General features: G+C 39.6%; 1 protein-coding gene across 6 annotated transcripts in view; it reads left to right on the top strand.

Moving 5' to 3' along the window:
• The window catches only part of CHD6 (chromodomain helicase DNA binding protein 6), a 225,131-nt gene that overhangs the window by 69,909 nt on the left and 133,087 nt on the right, over nucleotides 1-22,135 (top strand). For 5 of the 6 annotated variants that reach the window (XM_079126884.1, XM_079126885.1, XM_079126886.1 and 2 more), the window contains 3 exons: nucleotides 2,474-2,994; nucleotides 16,441-16,588; nucleotides 18,249-18,398. In XM_079126884.1, coding sequence (XP_078983010.1) covers nucleotides 2,474-2,994; nucleotides 16,441-16,588; nucleotides 18,249-18,398 — 819 coding nt within the window. Of the gene's footprint in view, nucleotides 1-2,473; nucleotides 2,995-16,440; nucleotides 16,589-18,248; nucleotides 18,399-22,135 lie in introns of those variants that run through there. The other variant, XM_079126887.1, reaches the window with a different exon arrangement.

The following is a 22,135-nucleotide window of genomic DNA, read 5'->3' as shown; positions in this document are numbered from 1 at the left end:
AGCTCCTCTAATCTTCCTTTTCTCTCTGTACAGAGTGGGCATCTTTATACTGACCTCATAGGATCATTGTATAGATTAGAGATCATTCAGTATGCCTCATACAGTCCTAGTTTATCCATATGACATGTGTGCAATGAGTATTAGCTGTTGCTCTTATTTTATTGCCTCTTGATTGAATCCCCCTGCTACCACCTGCCTCTAGCTTCTCTGGATAACTCTCTCCTCACAAAAAAGGCCTTGACATTAGGTATGACTTGAAGAAAGGTCTTGATGTGACCTACAGCAAGCTACTTTGATAGAATTAGGTATTTTTATGGGTTAACTTTGAAAGCCTCTTTAATAATCAAACCTATGTCTCAATTTTTTGGTCTCTCCACCCTTGTATGCTATGAAAACTTGATCCCTCAGGACAAAGTGTCCCAGAATTCAGTAATATTCTCAGAATGGCCATGTACAGGATCTAGGCTTCAATTGGATACCTGTCCATTACTGATGATTTCCTTCTTGCCTTGAATTTTATTTAAAAATCTTTTTTTAAAAAATTGTACTGAGAAACACATGATATAAAATACAACAACTTAACCATTTTCTTGTATTTGATTTTAACTTCATTTTATGTCTTCTTAGCTCCTCTTTTTCCTAAACCATCTTAAGTGCTAAATTAGCAATGAGGTAATGGGACTGAATTATTTTCCCCTCCCTCCCTTCTTCTCCTCTACCCTTCCCCTCCCCTTAAATAAGTAGTGAGTCCTGCCAGAACAACCAATTCCCTCTGAATTTAGACTTGTTTATGAGGCTGATCTTTTATTTTTTATAAAGATACATTTTTTTTTTCTTTCATCTTTTTCTTCTGGGATTCTCAGTGTTATGTTTGAGGGCATCAGGCTGGGGAAGGCACTGGAAGAAAAACAGAAGGGGAAACATGAGCTGAATTAGCAGTCCCTGTCACTACCAGGGTGGGCCAGGAAGTGTGAACACAGACTGGGTAACCTGTACAGTGGAGGGCAACCACACTGGGCAAGTATTTGTGTGCCTTTATCACAGTCCTTGTTAGGAGAGTACGCTTCTCACAAATGGTACTGTTTTGGAGCCATCCTCTGAAGACAGTTGTAACCATCTTCCTGGAAAGCCTGCTTGTTCCCTCTTGGACTTTCCTTCAGTCGTTTCTTTGTTCTAGTCCAAGGAGAGAGTGCTGTTCCCTGGAACTAGCACCTACATTATTACTTGATTATTGCCAACCTAAGCTTGGTTATGAAATGGCAAATAGTTATTGGAACAGCAGACCGGAAAGTATGAGGTGAAACTTCTACTTCCAAGTGATATTCCCTTAAAAGTGGTCGCCTTGGGAGAGTGTAATCTTTTGAAATAGTGCTCAAAAACAGCTTTGAAATGTCCTTTGTAGGGCTGCCTTCAGCACCTGTGATGCATTCTTTCTAATAACATCTATCACAGTAAAGCTCCCTCCTATATGAATAGTTTGGTTTTTGCAAATGACCAAAAGTTATTTGGGGCTGAATCTGGTTACTGAGATAGATAATCATATGGAACAACACCATTTTTAGTTAGAATCAAAGGCAAAAGTTTGAATGATCCTGATTTTCTTCAAAAATCAGCCTAGCTGAATATCAGTGCTGCTTGAATAATAGGTAAGAACAACATTTGGGGAAATAAAGCAACATTTCAATTTGACACTATATTCTTTCACCCCAGTAATACCACCTATTCCCAACCAAGGTCTCAGAGTGCATTTGAATAGAAGTTTTTTTTTGTTTTTTTTTTTTTTTGCGGTGCTGGGGATTGAATCCAGGGCCTTGTGCATGCGAGGCAAGCACTCTACCAACTGAACTAAATCCCCAGCCCTTGAATAGAAGTTTTTGTGTATGTATTAGCAAGATAAATGCCATTCTGGGTCAGAATGATGTGCCCAGGATTTTGTGCCTCCTAGTGACCTCTAAAGGTATTCTTTGAAAAGCTATTGCTTAGTTGCCTATTTGGACATAAAACTTAAAAGGCCTTTCAGATTTCTTCATACAAAGTAGAAATCCTTCCAGTTTTTATATACTAATTAATTTAATTAATTAATTTGTGTATTTATTTTTGTAGTACTAGGAGCACACACTTTACTTCTGAGCTACATCCCCTGTCCTTTTTATTTTTCATTTTGTGACAGGGTCTCATTAAGTTGTCAGGACTGGGCTTGAACTTTTTATCTTCTTATCTTAGCCTCCTGAGTAGCTGGGATTATAGGCATGTGTCACTGTGCCCAACTTATTTACTAACTTTTTTACATAACATTCTGTCAGTACCTCACTACAACTCCATATGAGCAAAAGCACTGTGTCCCACTTGCTACTGTATCCCCAAGGAGTCAATAAATACTTGTTGAATAAGTCCATGCATTCAGATTTAATAGCACTCTTTGTACAAAGCATGCAATAGAAGGGTAACATACTTGTTTATCTTTCTTTTACAGTTGTCAAATTTAAAGGTTTTGAATCACTCCCCAATGTCTGATGCCTCTGTCAATTTTGACTATAAATCCCCATCCCCATTTGACTGCAGTACTGATCAGGAAGAGAAAATTGAAGATGTTGCCAGTCACCGTCTGCCCCAGAAGGACCTGTATGCTGCTGAAGAGGAAGCTAATACCCTTTTTCCTAGGAAAATGATGTCCCATAATGGGATGGAGGACAGTGGAGGTGGAGGTACTGGAGTAAAAAAGAAACGGAAAAAAAAGGAGCCAGGAGAGCAAGAGGGTGCAGCAAAGGGAAGCAAGGACAAGGAGCCCAAGCCAAAGAGGAAGCGAGAACCTAAAGAGCCAAAGGAACCCAGGAAGGCCAAGGAGCCGAAGAAGGCCAAGGAGCCCAAGGAGCCGAAGCAGAAGGATGGCGCAAAGAAGGCGCGGAAGCCCCGGGAGGCCTCAGGCACTAAGGAGGCCAAAGAGAAGCGGAGCTGTGCGGATTCAACAGCCAGGACTAAGTCCAAGAAGGCCAGGTACGTGCCTGTCTCCTTGCCTCAATCCTTGCTTCTGCCTCTGTGGGGCATTTGCCTTTGGCGTTAGCCCCCAGGCATACCTTCATTGCACTCCTGCCGTCCTAAGCTTCATACCTCACTGGAAAAAATGGAGGGTGGGGATGATCACTTAGCAGCAGTGCACAGGGCTGTCCCTGGACGTTGCTGTTTTCCAGTTGCATTCCTGGAGTTACTGTGCTTTAAAAATGACATTTATGTTTTTTAGGACACTCCAAGAATTCTCTACCTTCTTTGGATAGCACCCATCCTTTTTGGTCTTGTACTTAGTATGTAACATTCTTTATTTGGTCTTACCTCATGTGTAGGTGTGCCATGTACTTGCTGTTTCCATATTAGCTTTCAGCCAAAAATGAATATCTTCTCTCACCTCCTGGTGAGAGAGATAACCTTAATTAATACTGGTCACAAGATTTTTTGCTATTACCTTTGGATTAAGAAGAATTAAAATGTTAATGTGCACAAGTTGTAAGGGAAGGGACCTCTCAGGTGTGGTACAGGAAGGGCAGGGATTTTTGGAACAGCAACAGGGTAGAGGTGGAGGGTGCACAGGGATAGGAATCAGGGGTGCAGTGGCCTGGCAGAGCTGGAGGTATGTGTGGAGTTCCCAGTATAAGAGAACTCCCCAGGGTCCCAACTCTTGAGTGTAGAACCATTCCTGATCCACTTCTGTAGTTCAGGAACTGGCACAGTGCCTGATCCTTCCACAACTGCTCAGGAAATGTTGAGTAAATGAGACCAGAGGAAAACAGTGACTTGTAGAGATCAGAGACCTGAATATAGAGTCACTGCCAAGTGAGTGATATGGGAGAGCCTGTCAAAATAGCAAATGGCACCCCTTACACAGGGAATTCAGTTTTGTCATCTTTGTACAAAAACATATCTTTTTAAATCCTCCGTGCATTACATTATATTTAAACTTTTTGAGGAAATGTTAAAAAAATAAAAAAAGGAATTTCAGTTTCTGAAATCTAAATATAGAGGCAGGGTATCTCTATTATGTCAGACCAGAAGTATTCATAAAATATGAGAGATTAATGTGAAATGCTAAGAGAAAATAACATAATGAGAGCATCGTACCTGTGTTGGGTCAGTCACAAAACATTTTAAGCGTAGTGTGCTGCAACTTGGAGTTTATTGGATGGCTCATTTCTTTTTTTTAGAAGGATAGTTTATTGGGACCATATGGGTAATTCCTAATCTAAGTAAAATTTTTGCCTTATGATGGTCACTCCCTTCTTCCCCATAGGAGATTTCATCTTTTATCTATCAAATTGTTCACGGGCAGGGGTGGGTTGGGAGGGGTGGTCCTAAGAATGTAGTTTGCAGAAAATGACCATCAAATAACTTATACTGTAGAATGCCAAGAGAAGTAGGTAAAATAAGTATTCTAACAAAAAAATTATAGGCTTTGTTTATTAATTAATCTAGGGAGCATACTTTGATTTTTTTACTTCTGCCAGTAATTTTCACTTCCAGGTTACTTTGAAGAAGCTGAAGTGGCTCTTTAGAGTAATATAACATGTTTGAAGAAAGAGAATCAGACTCGAACTTGTGGAATTGCTTGTTTTGGTTTTACAGAGAACAGTAAGGAATCAGGGCAGTGTTTGAGAATTACAGTAGTCAGGGGAGGTGTCATAGTCCTAGTAAGGGTCTGGCTTTGGTTTGGAAGGCAGTAAAAAGCCATAGATCTCTGAGCTCACCTAGGCCACAGACCTTTGATGCTCACAGTGTTATCTTCTTAAAGAAATTTGCCTTTATGTTATATGGGATATGAAACAAGGTGATTGTTACTTTGATATATATATATAATATATATATGCACACACACACATATATATGCATGTAGCATTAATTAAAGGAACATGATCTAATCAGGCTGAATAAAAAAATTAGTTGGAGAAGCACTCATAGTATTTTTGAGGTCTGTTAACTTAGAAGACAGCAGAATCTCTTAAGGTTTTGAAGTTCAGGAGACCTCCTTTGAGAGGAAGCTTGACAAATAGGGATGATCATCTTTAGAAATGTGGACAAGTTTTGCAAGCTTTTCTCTTTATTTTGGGGCTGATATATCATTTGGGTATGATATCAGTCTGTAATATAATAGAATTCTTCTGTGTACCAGATATGGTTCTGGACTGGTTAGCCTTTGACTTCCTTTATAAAATTGTTTTGGTTCCTTTAATTAATAATCCCACTGGTCAGCAGAACCAGTTTTGCTTATGAAAGGACATTAATTGATAAAAATATGTTAGTAATTAGGTCTTAGGTTTTTTTGTTCTTCTTGATTAACTCTTGCAGATTGGCTCAAGTGCATGTTTTGGTTTGAATGGTTACTAACTTAGAGTCCACATAATACTTGATGGCTCTAAATGAGTCACCGAATGCTCGAATTACTATAGGAACTCAGCCACTGATTTGCAGATGTCAACTTTTTCTCCTTCCATCCAGCTGCCACCTGACTAGTCTTTCTGGAGCACTGCTATTATCGTATTTATGTTGGCAGTTGGTAATGGTGGCAAATCATGCCTTTTCCCCACCTCTTGATTCTAAATCATTTGAAAAATAGTCAACAGAAGTGAGATCCATTTATCAGCTTTATTACTGGTAGACTGAGTTGATGATCTTCCATTACTGTGTGGCCAGAATCAGGCTTCTTGTTACTCCCTTGACTGAGTTTATGTACCAAAACTGCAAGAAAATGTTGAAGCAGAGTAAGGGCCACTGAGCCAGGTATATTCCTTTCTTTTGCCCAGTCTTGCCAGTTGGATATGTCCCTAATCAAGTGAGATGAATTTGAAGAAGAACAGAAAATGTGTTTCTAGTATTGTTCAATGGGAATAAATATGCTTTTCCTTATGAAAACATGGGGCTAGGAAAATGAGATTCCCTCTAACAATGTATACCTGTTTAGAAGCTTTTGGTGATTTCAGTTTCTTCCAGGACAAAAATCTAAATTCTTTTTTCTGTTATTCAAATCCTTTGGGATCTGAGTTCTCCCTGCTTTTCCACCTCTGACATGAGAACTTGCCCACTAGATTGATCTCATTAGCCCTTGAAAGGACTGGACTCATTTCTCCTTTGAGTTACTCTTTCTGTTTCTCCCATTTATTACATCCTTTGTCCTTCTTCTGGAATACCAAGTTCTTTTCATTCTTTGGGTCTGAGTACAAGTCCCAGTTCCTCCACAGAGCTTCCTCAAATGAGTGTTCCTTCTGAACTTAATAGCCACTTGGAGCCTCACTATTCATTATAAGTCAGACTTTAGACCTGAGAAGGATAAAAAGATCTAGTTCAGTCCTGTTGAACTGTAGCCAGGGAAATGGAGACCTATATAGAGAAGTGACTTGAGGTCATTGCCAGGGTGTGTTATAAACTCAGGCCTCCTGATTTCCAGACTTGCACATTTACTTCTGCAGTAGGCCACATCTTGATCCTTACCATGGTTTTTATGTAGGTATGACCTGCTTCGTGAACAAAGTTAGTTGTCTGAGGTTAGGACCACCATATCTTTTATGTTCCTGGGGATTGATCACCAGAGATGTTTGTCAGATTGACATATAGTATTTTATATATGTAATCTAATTATAGTCCAAGAATCAGTGGATAGAACTCTTCTCCCTGAAAATAAGACATATGAAATATCTTAGAATAATTTCCCTTGTTAAATAACATTAGGTGGTATCTCTATTTTATAATTAAAGAAATGGAAATTTTGAAAGTTAAGTAACTTGTCAAAGGCCCAGACTAATGAGCAGCATTGTCAGATTTGACTCCAGGATCACTTGACTACGAAACCCACATTCCCCCCACAGTTTTGTATGTCTTTATACCCTGCAAAAGAAGGTAAGGAATGGAAATGGTAGATATGAGATCAAAGAAATTGGATTTTCTCTGTAAGGAAATGGACCCTCTTGTACAGAATTTTAGTTTGCAAGCTCCCTGGTATCCTTCCAAGAGCTAAAATGGCTCTAACTTTTCCTTTTGCTGTTTCCCTTTGCTTTGAGTCAACAAACAGCTAACATGTTTCTCCTAAATGGTGATAGGCAGAATCTAGCAAATTTTTCTTTTCAAGGATCATCTGAATAGTGATGAATATTGGAGCTTAGGGAATAAAAGTCCAAATGTCTAAGTAAAAGACACTTTATTTTAAACTATCCTCTAATCCTTTCCCTCCAGATTACTTTTGAGTGTAAGTTTTGTTCACCACTTAATTATATATCACTTAAGCAAGAAAATACCTCCAGCTAAGTTAGGCTTTGTCAGTACCCTGATTCTAACATTAAAATTTCACTTAGTTTAATTTATTTGCTTGTATTGTTTTTTAATTACAGTACTTTTTTTTCCCAAAGGGGATTGAGTTCACTTGCATAAGAAGACATACATAGGGGTGTGTGTGTGACACATGTAAGCACATTCACGTATCTATACATACGTGGACACATGGCTGTAAAGCTGGAACCAGGGGACCCATAAAGCAGGTGTCAGATCATGTGGTACCATGAAATATTGATAGATGGTTTGGGGAAATGATATGGTCTTAGAAAAGGAACATGCTAGTTCCTCAGGAAAACCCAAATATTTACGAATTGAGAATGATTTCTCACTAGGTAATATTACGTGTTATATTGGATAGTGTCCTCAGTAGCAGTTTTTGCTGCTCATGCGTCTACATGCCTGTGAGTTTCATATTTCTTAGAAACCTTTAGTTAAGAAAGTGAGTTCTGGGTGGTAAAGCACAGCTTGGCCAGCAGGAAACCCATTCTGATTGTATATGTGGCTTCCCTGTGTTCTGACTGGATACCCGGGAAGCAGGTACCTGAGGGGTAAGTTGATGTTCAGCCCTTTGTTGTCCCCAACAATCTGCAATCCAAAAGTCTCCCAGGTAACTAGAGCATAACTGATTCTTTGACCATCCTTTGAGAAATATGGGTCCCAAATGAAAGACCACAGAGAAAATGGAGCGTATTAAAGCTTTTATATTCAACATCTGCTAGGAGAAAGCTGAAAAGAAGAAATGGAATGGATGTGTGATGATCCCCAGTCTCTACTTCAGCCTTTCGCTTCTTCCATTTGTTTTGGTTTGTCAACCCAGAACAGACTTTTCGTCCAAATCCAATAAGCTTAGTGACATTCTGGAAGAAAGGTTTTGCCTTTCCTCTTTTCCTTTGTGGTGATTGCTTCTGGAAAGCATTCAACCCCAGGTCTTCTGATTATACAGTCCTTGGAGCTGTGTGGTTGCTTCTGCCTAAGCTGATACTGCACTGCAGGGAGGGCAGTAAAAGGCAGCTAGCTCTCCTGATGAGCAGACAGCTGCCTTGCTGTTCAAAGGCCAATCATCTGTCTTTACTTAGAGTGGAGATCTTTAATTGAGACAGGTTTTAAGCTCAAGAGATTCCATTGGTGAGCTGCAGTCTTTTGAGAGACTTGTTCTTACATTCTGATCATTTATTAGAACAAAGAAGACAAAGATTCTGAGTAGAATCCCTGTGCTTGGGACCCACAGCACTGTGTGATAAGTAGGACAGAAATCTACGTGATAATGGCAAAGACTGTCCTCTCTGAAACTGTACACAAAACGTCTCCATTCCTCTTCTTTAAGAATAACCAAAGGGACTGGGATTGTCCCTCAGTAGTAGAGCACTTGCCTAGCACGGGTGAGGCACTGGGTTCAATTTTCAGCACCATATATAAATAAGTAAAGGTCCATTGACAACTAAAAGTGTATTAAAAAAGAATAACTGAAGTGCTTACTTCATCATCCTTCTCAGAGTTTGTTACATAGGGACCTTTACAAAATCTGTAAGGAAACCGTTATTAAATAATAATGCTTGATAAATATCTGCTCATCACTTACTATATTTTTAATGTCTTCTATGTGTCTTGCTTTGTTTACGACTATTTTTATTGAGAATTTATTAGTGAAGGAAGTTATCACAGAAGTATCATCTGAGCCCCATCATTGCAGAGCTTTTTGTTGTTTTGTTTTTTAATTGTTCAGAGTTTTTCCTTATTTTTTTATTGGTTAATTATAATTGAACATAATGGTGGGATTTGTATTATTTATATTAGTACATGCACATGATAACAGCTTCAGCTTTCTTGAGTTAGAGAGTCTTGCAAGTATTCAAGAAATAAGCAAAAATATAAACAAATAAAAGAACCTGGTATGACTGCGTCCATAATAGCCAAGAGGATTTAGGGAGTCTCTTGGAAGAGGTGAGTATTAAGCCCAGTATTAAAGGAATTAGCAGATGAGAACTGGCGGAAAAAGACCCGAAGACATTTCAGCAGATGTTCTTTGGGGCATTCCACTGTTACAGTGGTAGACAAAGCATACTTTTGAGTTCCCTTCTCTTATTGAAATGATAGGAAGAACAGAGAGGAGTAAATCCTTCAAAAATGAGAGCGGTCACTACATTTCTGAAAGGCCAGTGCTGTGATACTGGTGGGTAGATGCTGTTGAGGGAGTCCCAGCTTGAGCACATATAGGAACTGTGTTTGTAGCAGAGGTGGAAATACTTCCTCCTAACAGTGGAGCTGGTATCTCTGAGTGGCTGGAAGCAGGCCAGAAATGGAGGGGCTGATTAAGCCACTGTCTGCAGTGTGGCTGCTTGGTTTGTAGCTCCAGGCTAATGGGGTCGGGTGGTTACTCTAAAGATATTGAGTAGTTTGACTTGGGGAAAGGACTAAGGCTCCAGTTAGAGACTCACATCTATCAGAAGGAGCACGGGGACCTAAATTCTCTGCTTTTCCCTGCCCATACCCTGAAAGTGGGGAAAGAAACAGCCACTTGAGAAGTCCTGCCCATTTGTGGATCCCAGGCCAGGCCTTCCATTCAGGGGCAAGGCTTGTGAAGAAAGAACCTTTGTCCACAGCAAAGGAGAGCCTCAACACCCACCTGTATCATCAGTCTTGTGCACATTTTAAGTTAGCATCCTCAGATTCAAGATGATAATTTGTCTGAAAAACAAGAATGGGTTATGAAAAAAAGAGCAACCACAAAACAAAGAACTAATAAAAATTAAAACATGGTTGCCTTAGCTAACAGAATTTTTAAAAATATATTTGAATGTGGCAGGAGTTTTGGAGGTATGTAAGATCCAAATTCATCAGCTTTGCTGTCTGGATGTCAGAAATCTTTGCTTAATGTTGGAAAATAACAAACTAGAGGCATGAACATATTTGGAGTTAGGAGGAAGTGTGAGTCAAAAGCTGTTCTCCCTGGGAAGTGGAATTTGTTGCTTAGGGCCAGTTTGTACTTTTCATTTGAAACCCTTCTACACTGTCTGAATTTTATTCTCATTTGCTGGGTCTTAGGCATATGGGTGTTTTTTCTTTTTTTAACTAGGATAATGTCAACAACCTCTCTGACCCTTTTTTGATGGTGTGCTGATGATATAGTTAAAGATCCTGAGAACAAGGATAGATATGGTTTCATTTTGTCAACAGTGAACTTTATCTGCTTCAGAACAATTCACTTTTTGTGTGTGTTTTTTTAACCAGTGTTTTTAAAAATCTATGCCAACTTTGTTCTCTGTATACAGACTGAACTAATACAGGAATTATGTAAATGTTGAATTAAGTGTGTAAATGAGCTTTTTCAGGGCAATATCTATTTTTCAGTCCTGTACTCCTGGAAGAAGTATCAAAACCTGAGGGAGAACTGGCCTGGAAGGTACTCTGAAGAGTTGTTCCTTGAGTGGAGTAGTGGTCCTTGGGCTGTACTCCTTGGCCTCTATTTTTCCAAGGAGGCAGTGATTGGGATTGGAAGCTATTTTCAGTGGTTGTGGTAGTAACTCATTCTTTCCTGCTAAGTCTCTGATGCACATTTAAAAAAATATATATATTTTAAATGGGAAGATAAATCATTTCGATGTAATGTATTTTGGTATGTGAGATTTTTCAATACCTAGAATTCACAGGTACAGAGTAAAATTTTGATTTTATTTTTACTAAAAATAGATACTTTGAGCCTCAAAAGTCTTATGTCTTCTTGGGTTTTTTCCTCCTGTTCTGCAAGATAGTTTGTTCTAACTCTGAAAGCTGGAAAACAGCCTCAAGTGCCATTCAATGGTGAGAGCTGTAGACCTTTGGATTGCTCAGAACTCTTCTTGGTTACAAGCAACAAAAACCCATCTTGAATTACTTAAGTTCAAGCTAATAATAATCGGGGGTCCATGGGCTGAAAGAATCAGAATCAGGAGGCTTAGTTTCTTGCTTGTCTTCAGCCCTTCTCTGAAGGGCTCCATCCTTTGCAAACGTTTCCTTCTTAAGGCTGGAATTATGGCTGCCTGCAGCTGTGGCCTCATGGCTCCACAACTTCATGATGTAAGAGGAAAGACATTCATTCATTTTCCTAACTGCTCCTGCCACAAGTTAGTTTTTATTTTTAAAGGAAGGACTCCCAAGTTGGTCTGACCTGGACCGATCACTGTGGTAAAAAGAATAGAATACCATTAGACCAGCCTGAGCTCTGTCTATTCTTGTATTGATTCTTGTGGGAATCAGTATGGGTTATAAAGAAAAAGATGGGAAACAAACACAGTATCCACCTCAGCAGTGGAATAGGTTTATATCAAAGTAAGTTTTTAACAAAATATATATGTATATGTGTTTATATATCTATGTAAAATAACATTTTGATAAATACCTATTAATGTATGTGCCTGTATTATAATAGATATTATAAATATGCATATATGTGTGTTTCCTGAATGATTTGAGAATAAGTTATAAACATGATGTCTTTTTTGTTCCTAAATATTCCAGTGTGTCTTTGCTAAAAGTAAGACTGTAATATTCTTACATATTTAGTGTCTGCCCCTTACCTTCTGACATAGCAACGTTTTTCTGGCTGTTTTTGTCTTCCCTGCTTTAGCCTTTGAAGTCATCCATTTCTCTGAGGAGAGACCAAGCTCTGAGTGTGAGGTGTACACATTGTTAATGGAGCATCTTTGCTTTTAGGTCCTTTGGGTTGTCAAAACCGGGAGGCCCACACACAGACATGCACATGGAGCTATATGTATAGACATACGTACGAAAGCATATACACCATATATATGTGTTAATACCTATTTTTCTTATAGGAATTACAAGTATTTGCATCTCCCCTCTTCCTCGATGAAAACCTCAGTCCTGACATCAACACATTTGCTTATTTGTTTAATCCTGTACCACACATAAAATAGTTTGATTTCAGGTTTGCTTTCCCCACACAACTACCAAGAGGAAAGAGTGTAGGAATTTGTTTCCTCTTCTGTCCCCTTTTAAAAGCTGAGTCAGTGTGTTCATAAATCTTTGGGATTAAAGTTGTTTTCTCTATGCATTGTGATTATGCAATTCAATTGAAACACTTGAATTCATTTGCTTGAGTTGGTTTTCATTTTGATTTTTATTTTTTAATCTGTACAACTTTAACATATCTTCAAAAGTCAAATCTATGTAAAAAGGTATGCTCAGAGAAGTGTAACTTCCTCCTGTATTCTTCCCACCCCATCCCTTCCCCATTCTCTATAGATTAATTACTGGGTGGTGTTTTGTGTGTGTGTGTGTGTGTGTGTGTGCGCGCGCGCGCTTTGATTTATTTTCTTGTGTTTCTTTTTGTAACAATAAATAGATATGGATGTGTTTTCTTACTTTCCCTTTATTTGTAGGCAGAAAGATATTCTTTGTTTTGCTTATCAGTTTATAGAATTCTTTCTAATCATTTTTTACACCTACATAGTATTCCATTGCGTGTACACTAACCTATTCAATCACTTACGTTTAGACATTTAGGGAGTTTTCATTACTTTGCAGTTGTCAAATAATGCTACAGTGAATAACCTCATATGTATGTGTTTCCATATTGTTGTAGGTAAATTTGTTGAGTAAATATTGTTGAGTAAATTTCTTTTAAGTAAAATGGCCAAGCCAAAAAGTGTAAACACATGCATGTAGTTTTGTTAGACAATATTTAGCCACTATTTTTGAGGAAGCTGGAACTTCAGGGAGCAAACAAGTATTCATGGACCAAATCCACCTGTAGATATAGCAATTTAGAGATTAAAATGTTTTCATTTGACAAAACTTCCAAGCTTAAGGTTTCAAAAACTTGTTCCAGAGAGTGGAAGAATACATTTTATCTAGAATCATCCTGGAGGATGAATTCAGGTGATATTTTCTTGATATCCTATTGAAAATCCCATTTGTAAGCTTACAAGGAATCTTTTCTTCCTGATATTTGTCTTTATCAGAAAAACTCCAGGAAGAATTTTTGGAACTCAAAATTGAGTCTGTTGCCAAAGGTAACCTCCAGAAAGTCACTTTTAAGATTGCCTAGGTAGAGTATATTCCTATTTATCCCCAAGTAAGTGAACAGGTTGCAGCAGGCACTTTCCAGTTTTACTGACCTTTATTTGAGAAGGTGTTCTCTGCACTCTACCTGCCCCCAGCGTTTGACTAAGAATAGCAAGAAGTAGTGCCCAGGCTTGACTTTGGAAGTGCCTCAAGGTGTCTCCTCCTTATCTTCATCATTTAATGTATTTCTGAAAATGCACACATGAATCATAGTAAATTGGCTTATCTTAGAGAGGTTCTATTCCTTAATTATAGTTTGAGTTGATTTAGCTTTGAGTATGATATTGCATACTAAAGCTCATGTTTCTGCATATTTAAAATGAAAATTAAACGGCACAAAGTCTTCTAACACAGTGAAGTTGTACTTTAATAGATAGATGAAGTTAATTTCAAATGTTGGCAAGAAAGATTTAAGATTTTTATATCTGAATCAATAGGCCTCTTGAGTATGTGAGTTTTTGATGATGACTTTTAGGATGTTTTCAGATTTAATTTATGTCAAAACATTTAAATACAAACTTTCATTTGCTATGAGAACTGTAAAAAATCAACAACTATTGATTTATGAACCTTTTTCTGTTTGGTTCATTGAAATGGTTTTGTTGTTCATTCTTGTTATTATTTAAAGACTCAAATAACATTAAAGGAAATTTTAATTTTTTACATTTATTAAAAGGGAAAAGCTGGGATTTTTTTGTTGGTTTGTTTTGGTTTGGGTACTAAAGATTGAACCCAGGGTACTTAACCACTAAGCCACATCCCTAGCCTTTTTATTTTGAGATAGGGTATCACTAAGTTGGTTAGGGCCTCACTGAGTTGCTGATGCTGGCCTCAAACTTGCAATCATCCTGCCTCATCCTTCTGAAGGATTTTCCTTTGAGTCAGATGACTAGAGTCTCTGCTCTGCTGCTGTGGACTCTGGGACCTTTGCTGGCTTCCTTATTTGGAATATGAGGATTATTTGCCATGATTCCCTACTGGGACTGTTCAATGAGACACACAATGCCTAAGTACTTGGTAAAATATAGTTACCGTATGGTTTTCTAAATAAGACACCATTAACATGAGATAAATATTCTTGTGAAAATTTAGCATCTTTTGTTTAAGCTGTTTCACCTAAGTCTCTTCTCTATAATGATAAAAACTTTTGCTTTTGTTCCCCAATTGAGGGTACAAGTCCCTTGTTAAAATCTGTAGTCCTCTAATATGGCAAGACCCGTTATTTTTTCTTCAGTTGAACCAGAATTGTCTTCATCATGAATTTTCCCAGTAGGTAGACAGGCCTGTGGCATAAAAGATGGGTTAGGGTTAGACTACCTGACTGGGAGTCTAGGGTATTAGCGAGGAGCAGCCTGGTCAGCAGTGGTTGGGATGCATGTTGATACTAAACAAGGCCACCCGGTTTCCCTGTGTCCTCACACTGAGTCTCCTGATAGGAGGTACCAATAATGTTGGCTTTCTTTTTCCTCCACGTTTTGTCACTTGCCAAGACTTACTGCTCCCACTCCTGCTGGGCCTTTCACAGCATTCTCACCCTTGAGCGTTCATCGATCGCATCTATTGAAGGTTTTCAGTGTCTGTTACCTGGACTTGGCATCATGGCCCTTTTCCCACAGGCTGAAGTCTATACTCTGGCTTTGTGTACCCTTAATTTTCTTTCCAGCTCTGTTGTGTAGTGCTTCTGTGCGCTCTCCCTGTTTTCCAGCCACAGTCTGTGACTGTTCCATTCCTCAAGAATGCCATGGCGATTAAACACACAAACTCTACCTGGATTCAGATCCTGTCTCCACTGTTTCCTAGTCTTGTTACCCTAGCAATCTAACTTGACCTCCCTGTGCCTCAGAGTTCTCTTGGTAAAATGAGAATAAAGATACTATCTGTCTTATAGTGTCATGCTGAGGCACAAAGGAGATAATCCATGTTAAAGAACTTAAAACTGTGCCTGCATGTAACGCTTATGTAAATAAGCATTAGCTGCAATCATTATTATTAATTACTATTGTTTTTGTCAGTCAAAATTCTATGTATATCTCTGCTCAAATAAGTTTTCCCAAGTCTCTCCAACACAAGTAATCTTATTCATCAATTAATGCATCTACTTATCCTTTGCTTAAAAAAATTTTTTTTAAAAACTTGCTTAAATATTAACTGTACATTTATTGTGTATAAGGCTTAAGACTGCTCACTCAGGAATACAACACTTAAGTAATACTCTATAGAAACTTTGACTCTGGTATTAGTGATCAGAGAAATATAAAATATCCATTCATTCAACAAACATTTATTGAGCAGTTGCAGAAGATCCAGACACTGTATGTAGTTATATGAGTTCTAAGTCTGGTGTCCATGGTTAATGACTAACTTTGGTTAAAGATCAGACTTGGGGTACCTTAACCAAAAGCACAGTTCAAGTTGTCTGGGAAGTATGGAAAAGAGATTTTGTCATCTACAAGAAGAAGGAAGGCTTTTTAGAGAAAATGTTGCCATCTTAGTAGGGCCTTGAAGAAGAGATGGACTTTGCCCCTCTTGGCAGCTCTGAGAAAGCACTCATGTACTGCCTTGGGCTGTGGCTACGATTAGACTACGAGATTCTTAGAACTGTAAGCTCTTCAAGGGCAAGGACAAGTGTGATCTTCATTTTTGAGTTCCTAGTGCTCACTTTGGGTCTAGGAGGAAGGTGTTCATTCTCAATAGAGGAGGGTGACAGATTGGGGAGGTGCTTCTTCCTGGGTGACTTAAAGGAACATTTTAATTTGGTGAGTCTAAATATTGTGAAACAAACTTCCTCGTGAAGACATTTGTTTAAGCCAAAAGTGGGATTTTTAGATAGGTTCATATTTTTCTTACCAAATTGTAACTACAGTAGTTATTATAGGAGTGTTGGATTCTGTATCAATTCATGTACATATTCTTCCCATATTTCTGTATATTTCTGGGAAGAAACTTCTGTAGATTCTCCATTAAAGTACCCTGGTCCTAGGATTTCAGAGTATGATTTAATGACTGATTATGAGAAATCTTAGTCTTCAAAACTGCCCAACAGTTTTAATTCTGAATTTCTCCTTGTAGCAAGGAGCAAGGACCAACCCCAGTGGAGAGAAAGAAGAAAGGAAAAAGGAAAAGTGAAACCACAGTGGAGAGTTTAGAGCTGGATCAGGGCCTGCCGAACACATCCCTGCGGAGTCCTGAGGAGTCCACTGAGTCTGCAGACAGCCAGGTATAGCTGTGACCCGGAGCCTACTGGAGGTTACGGCTGCTGGACGGGGTCTTGCTGACATTGGTGCTCCTCTGTGCCTGTCTTTAGCCTACTTCCCTTACGCACAGACTGGGCTGGGCTTTTTCTTGGATAAGCAGGTAGACAACAGGCTTTCTCCCTAGCCCAATCCTTATACTCATGATTGCCCAGTTTTTAAATGGTGTTTGCTTTCTTCTTAGAAAGTAGCATGATATTAGGCTACAGAGGAAGTTGATGTCGAAAGTGAAGTTATAAGCCAGGCTAGGTAAGGCTCAGGGGGCTGGTTTGACACGAGTGTAATGCATTTAGTGCTCAGTGGTAGGCTAGTCTGAAAAAGGACACTTTTATAATCCCAAATGCTGCAAAAGGCAGGGATGTATTCATTATGCCAAAATGGAGATTTGGCCAAAAGTAGGAACAAGGAGATGCCCATCTAATTGGGATCCTAAAATTATGCCATAGTATGCCTGAGCTGAGGCAGTGTCTCTTGGACATGAATTCTAATATTTTAAAGTGCTGTTTTCTTTGATATCTACAGCAATTTATCTGTACCATGCTGCTACAAGGAGACCATTGAGAATAAAACCAACTTACTGTACCTTCCAGGATCATCTGGACCCTCTTTAGTTTCTTGGTGATCTTCACTATAGAAAGGTGTCAGCTTGTAACATCATAGTACTCATAAGTTGTAGTGTCTTGGTGTCAGAGCAGAAACCCCTTCCCTGCCTGTAAGCTGGGACTGGTGGCTGTTAAGTATCCAGAGTGGCAAAGGAGCAATCACATTGAGTCGATGGGATTTGGCAGGGAGTTCAGTGTTTGCAGGATGGTGAACTGTGCGTGGGAATGGGGAGAAGTTTTTTCTGGACTCTCTCACAGAGTTAAATGCCATAGAGGCAACACGGTGAAGGAATGATGGGAACCTAGAGAGACACTCAGGAAATTTCCATTAGGAGAAATAGGAGATGAGGTTTTGCTTTTGTTTAAGGCCTGAATATCTGAGACTATGCTAGCTGGTTTCCTGAAGTGATCCTGCTACTTGAGGAAAGTCATTCCCCTTCTTTGTTGTTGTTGCTTATTCTCTCTCTAAAAGATACAAGCTGCTTGATTAGAGGTGAATTTTTAGGTGATGACTTGCCATTTTGTCACACTTCAGATGTCTCCCGACATTTCAACATGGTGTTGATTAGTTTTTCAAACTACATTTTTAGGAGTTTGTGGTGAGTACACTGAACTTGAGCAAAATAAATAAATACATGAACTGTCATTATTGTCATGAACCTGGACTTCCCACTCATGCTGGAGTGGACCTCAAAGATGGTGGAATTTACCTCTCTTTCCTGTTATGTGGGAACAGAAACCAGTACCAGGAAGGAGGAAAAACATCACTGCTGTTGATGAATAAAACATGTCTTTCTAGACTGTGAGATTACACCTTCTTCTTAGTGGATCATGGCATTTTGGGGATGGACTTTATTCTCCCCCTCACTCAGCTAGTACGTAAGAGAGTTGTGTTTACAGAAGGTTCCTTTTCTAAGGAGGGAAAACCCCACTTGGAGCGTTAGCAAGTGTAGATGAGGATGTTCTTGCGCAAGCTTTTGCCTTTGACTCTCAGAGCTGCTCTGATGTTATGTTTGTCCTGTAGAAACGACGGTCAGGACGACAAGTAAAACGCAGAAAATATAACGAGGACCTGGACTTCAAAGTAGTGGATGATGATGGGGAAACAATTGCTGTTCTTGGAGCTGGCCGAACATCTGCACTCTCAGCTTCTACACTGGCTTGGCAGGCAGAGGTATGGCCTTGCGTGAGGGTACTGACCATGGCTGAGCAGTCATCATGGCCTAGTTGGTGGAGCTAGCAGGACTCTTTGCTAAAGAATAAGTTACATCATCTAAGTATTGCTAGTAACCTTTGAATGGCTTCCTGTTATTCTGAGAATAAAGTTAGGACTCCTTACTCTGCCCAGCAGAACCCTTTATAATCACACTCTCCCTGTTTCACCAAATTTCTATTTTAGATAAGCAACTTTTTCCTCTTGTTTTTCTACAACCAAAGGGCTAGCCATCCTTATTTTTTTAAGTGCTGGGGATTAGGGCACTTTACCACTGAGTAATATCCCCAGCCCTTCATATATTTAATTTTGAAACAGGGTCTTGCTAAGTTGCCGAGGCTGGCCTCAAACTTGTGATCCTCCTGCCTCAGCTTCCTGAGTTGCTAAGATTATAGGCTTGTACCACCACACTTGGCAAGGCTGACCATCTTTTAATAAACAGCAGTTCTTTTCTCACCTCCCAGCCTTTGCCAGTGCTGTTCCTTCTCTCGGAATGCTCTCTGCCACATGCTTCACATGACTGGTTTGCTGTCAGTTAAGTTTCACCTAAAAAGGGATCTCCTTAGAAGGTCTTTCCTGTCTTTTATCTGAAGTAGATTCCTGTGTGTATCGTCTTGGTGATTCTCTGTTTCAGCTCCTTGTTTATTTCCTTCATAGCACTTGCCACAATTTGTGATTGTATTTGAATATGTCTGATCTCTGATTTTGTTTTTGTCTCTGTCATTAGAGTAAAAAGTCTTATACATGTAAATACTTGCTCAGAGAATGTAATCAAATGAACTAATAATTACAGTTGGAACTTTAATTCAACAAAGGTGTATTCAAAGTCTGCTGGAAGATGAGGTCCTGGGGCATAGGGATGAGTGTCAGCATATGACCACTGCATCCACAGAGAGCCTTGTCTTGGAGAAATAACACATGGCTTTATTAATATGGTGATAAGTGCAGAACTAGAAGTATGTGCTAGATGCAGTGACCACACAGAAGAGGAGTGGACAGGGGTTCAGGAGAACAAGGATGCTGGAGGACCATTTTCACCATGAACAAAAGCCCCAGAACCTAAAGGGCAACCTGAAGGACACCATAGGCCACAGCCTGGTATGACCAGTGTTGAGCACGCTGGATTCTGGAGTGCGATTCGAGGAGTGGTGGGATGTGAGGGCTGAGGAGGAGGAAGAGCCACACTTCACAGTGATATCAACTGTGGTGTGTGGCCTTCGTACTGTAAGTTGAACAAGAGGTGGGAGGCATCAGTAGGTCCAAGCAGACAAGCAGAATGCCCACGTTTTATCAGTTTTCCCTGCAGTGCCAAGGAGAGGATGACAGCATTAGGACTTGATACAGACAAAGGCAGAGAAAGGAAAAGGGTTAAATATTGAAAAGGAGATCTGTGCTGAGGAGCTTGTAGAGAAAAAATGAAAAGGAAGAGAAGCAGCAGGCTGAGTGTGTAGGAGAGGCTCATTGCCAGCAGTGTTGTGGGACATAGGTTGTCTTGTTCTGGAGTCACTGTTGCTGACTTGGCAGAATTCACTGTGCATGCCAAGTGGCAACAGCATAGCTAGCTGTCCCTCCTGGACTCCAGAGTGCCTCACAGAAGCTGATAATGTTTTATCTTCTTCAGCCATCTTGCCACCAACTTAAAGCATTTCTCATGTATTTTCACATTTTCATATGTCCTTCCATTCTGTCTTTGCATGGGAAGTAGTAAGGAGCAAGGGGTTCTTGTTCTTATTTTAAGGAACAGAATGATCCAGGTTAAGAGTTACATATCTGCACTTAATTGATTACTAGCCTATAAGAGTTGATTTCATGTCTCTGCTAAGGATTATCCAACTCATGAATATAATACTTAATAGGAATAATAATTTGATGTGTTATTATTATAGTACTTTTCAAACAATAGTTAAAAATAGCTCTTGCAAAGCTGACATGGAGTGATAGGATTATGTCCTTCTATAATGGGATTTCCTTCCTTGGGGATTTTATGGTTGATTTGGTAGTTAAAACACTGTAAGGGTTTTTATTTTCTTCAAGTAGCCATTTAGCCTAAGCCATTAACCATATTTCAGATGTTGTTATGACTTCTCCCCCTGGTACCTGAAGGGCAGCAGAAACTGATGTGATGGAAAGAATTCAGGAAATTTTATGTTTCTTATTAAGGCTCCTTTTTCCTCTAAAGGTATAGCAAAGAGGATTTATATATGGAGAAACATTCTATCTTGAATCTAAGTTTGCATTAATTATGCCTAAAATTTTTTTTACCAAGTTTAAACAAGAGTGAGGCCCAATACATGATTTTGGACATTGATGTTCAGAGAGGGATCTGGCCTCCGAGCCTGAGGTTGGCCTCCCATGTAAGATCAGCAGGACCACCTTGAGGAGAATACTGGGGAGATCAGTTTGTCAAGAGGTTTTCAAAATCAGCCCTCACTACTACAGAATCAAAATAGCTCCACTTGTATCTGTTTATCATACAAGGCTTCTTGGTGAGATTTGAACAGATTTCCTAGGCTTAATGAAAAGCTTGAAGGTTATGGATCTATCTAGGATTTGGGACAATCCTTGGCATTCAGTGACAAAGAAAATCATTGAGGAAGATGAGGTTTTTTTCTTATATCCTTCCCTCAAGGCCCTCTGGGTAATGTCTGCCTGCCTGCCCACTTCAGTATGGGGCAGAGAAGGGGTGGAGTCCACCCTAGAAAGTCCCTGTTGTCACTTCTCTGCAGGTCTGTGCTGCATCTTGTCTGCATACTCAGTCCCATTCTGTGACTGTTGGCCCCTGTCCCAGCCCCCGATTGTACCCTCAGCATTGGTTACCTATTGATAGGTTGTTAAAAACATCTTCTAAAAACTTTTTCTAGATCAAGATTGGCCTGTTGTTGCAGCCCCACTTTGGGATTCAGAAGATGGTCCCCAACTGGGGTTTGGATTTTCAGAGGCTGGAAATAAGTTTCCATTCCTGACTGACTCTGCTTTCTCATTCTTTGTCCAGATGATGATGGTGCCTGGAACAAACTGACACAGTTCTGTGGTGCACTTAACAATGTGTAGACTTCTACAAGGCTGTTTTGGTTTTTACCTCCTACAATTTGGACAGTTAGTATGATTTTGCCTTTTGGAGCAAAAGTACTTCAGTTTGAATGAGTCTTCAGCTCACAGTGCCCTCCCGTGCACTTTTCTTGGGTCTTTGCCTACGGTACCCTCTTTGGTCTTTTCCTGTGGCCGAAAGGCTGAGTGCAGTTTCCCTTCTGAGGACGCTTCCCGCTTCCCCTGTAACAAGGAACAGCTGTAACCCAATAAAGGAAACCAGGTTTCTGCTCTAACCCTGTGCTGAGGCCTGTTCTGATGACTTCAGCACAGTTTTGTAGTTCCCTTCCGCATCTGATATCGGACTAATTTTCCCCAAATACCAGGGGTATTGCTGTTATTTTTCATCTCTTGATCAAGAATCTGAGTTGGTTACTTCTTAAATGCAGTATAAGAGCAAAACTCATTTTACCCATTTACCCTCATTTATCCTCCACCCCTTTCAATATAATGGTTTTACTCTTAAGAAGATGAGTTACTCTCCAGCAGCTTGGGAGGATTGCAAGTTTGAGGCCAGTCTCAGCAACTTAGTGATAAGATAAAAGATAAAAGGATGGGGGCTCCCTGGTGAAGTGTCCCTGGGTTCAATCCCAGCACCACAAAAAAAAAAA

Source organism: Sciurus vulgaris (genome assembly GCF_902686455.1).
Source record: "Sciurus vulgaris genome assembly, chromosome: 2".
NCBI classification, from domain to species: domain Eukaryota; kingdom Metazoa; phylum Chordata; class Mammalia; order Rodentia; family Sciuridae; genus Sciurus; species Sciurus vulgaris.
This window is presented reverse-complemented; position numbering and strand designations above follow the sequence as displayed.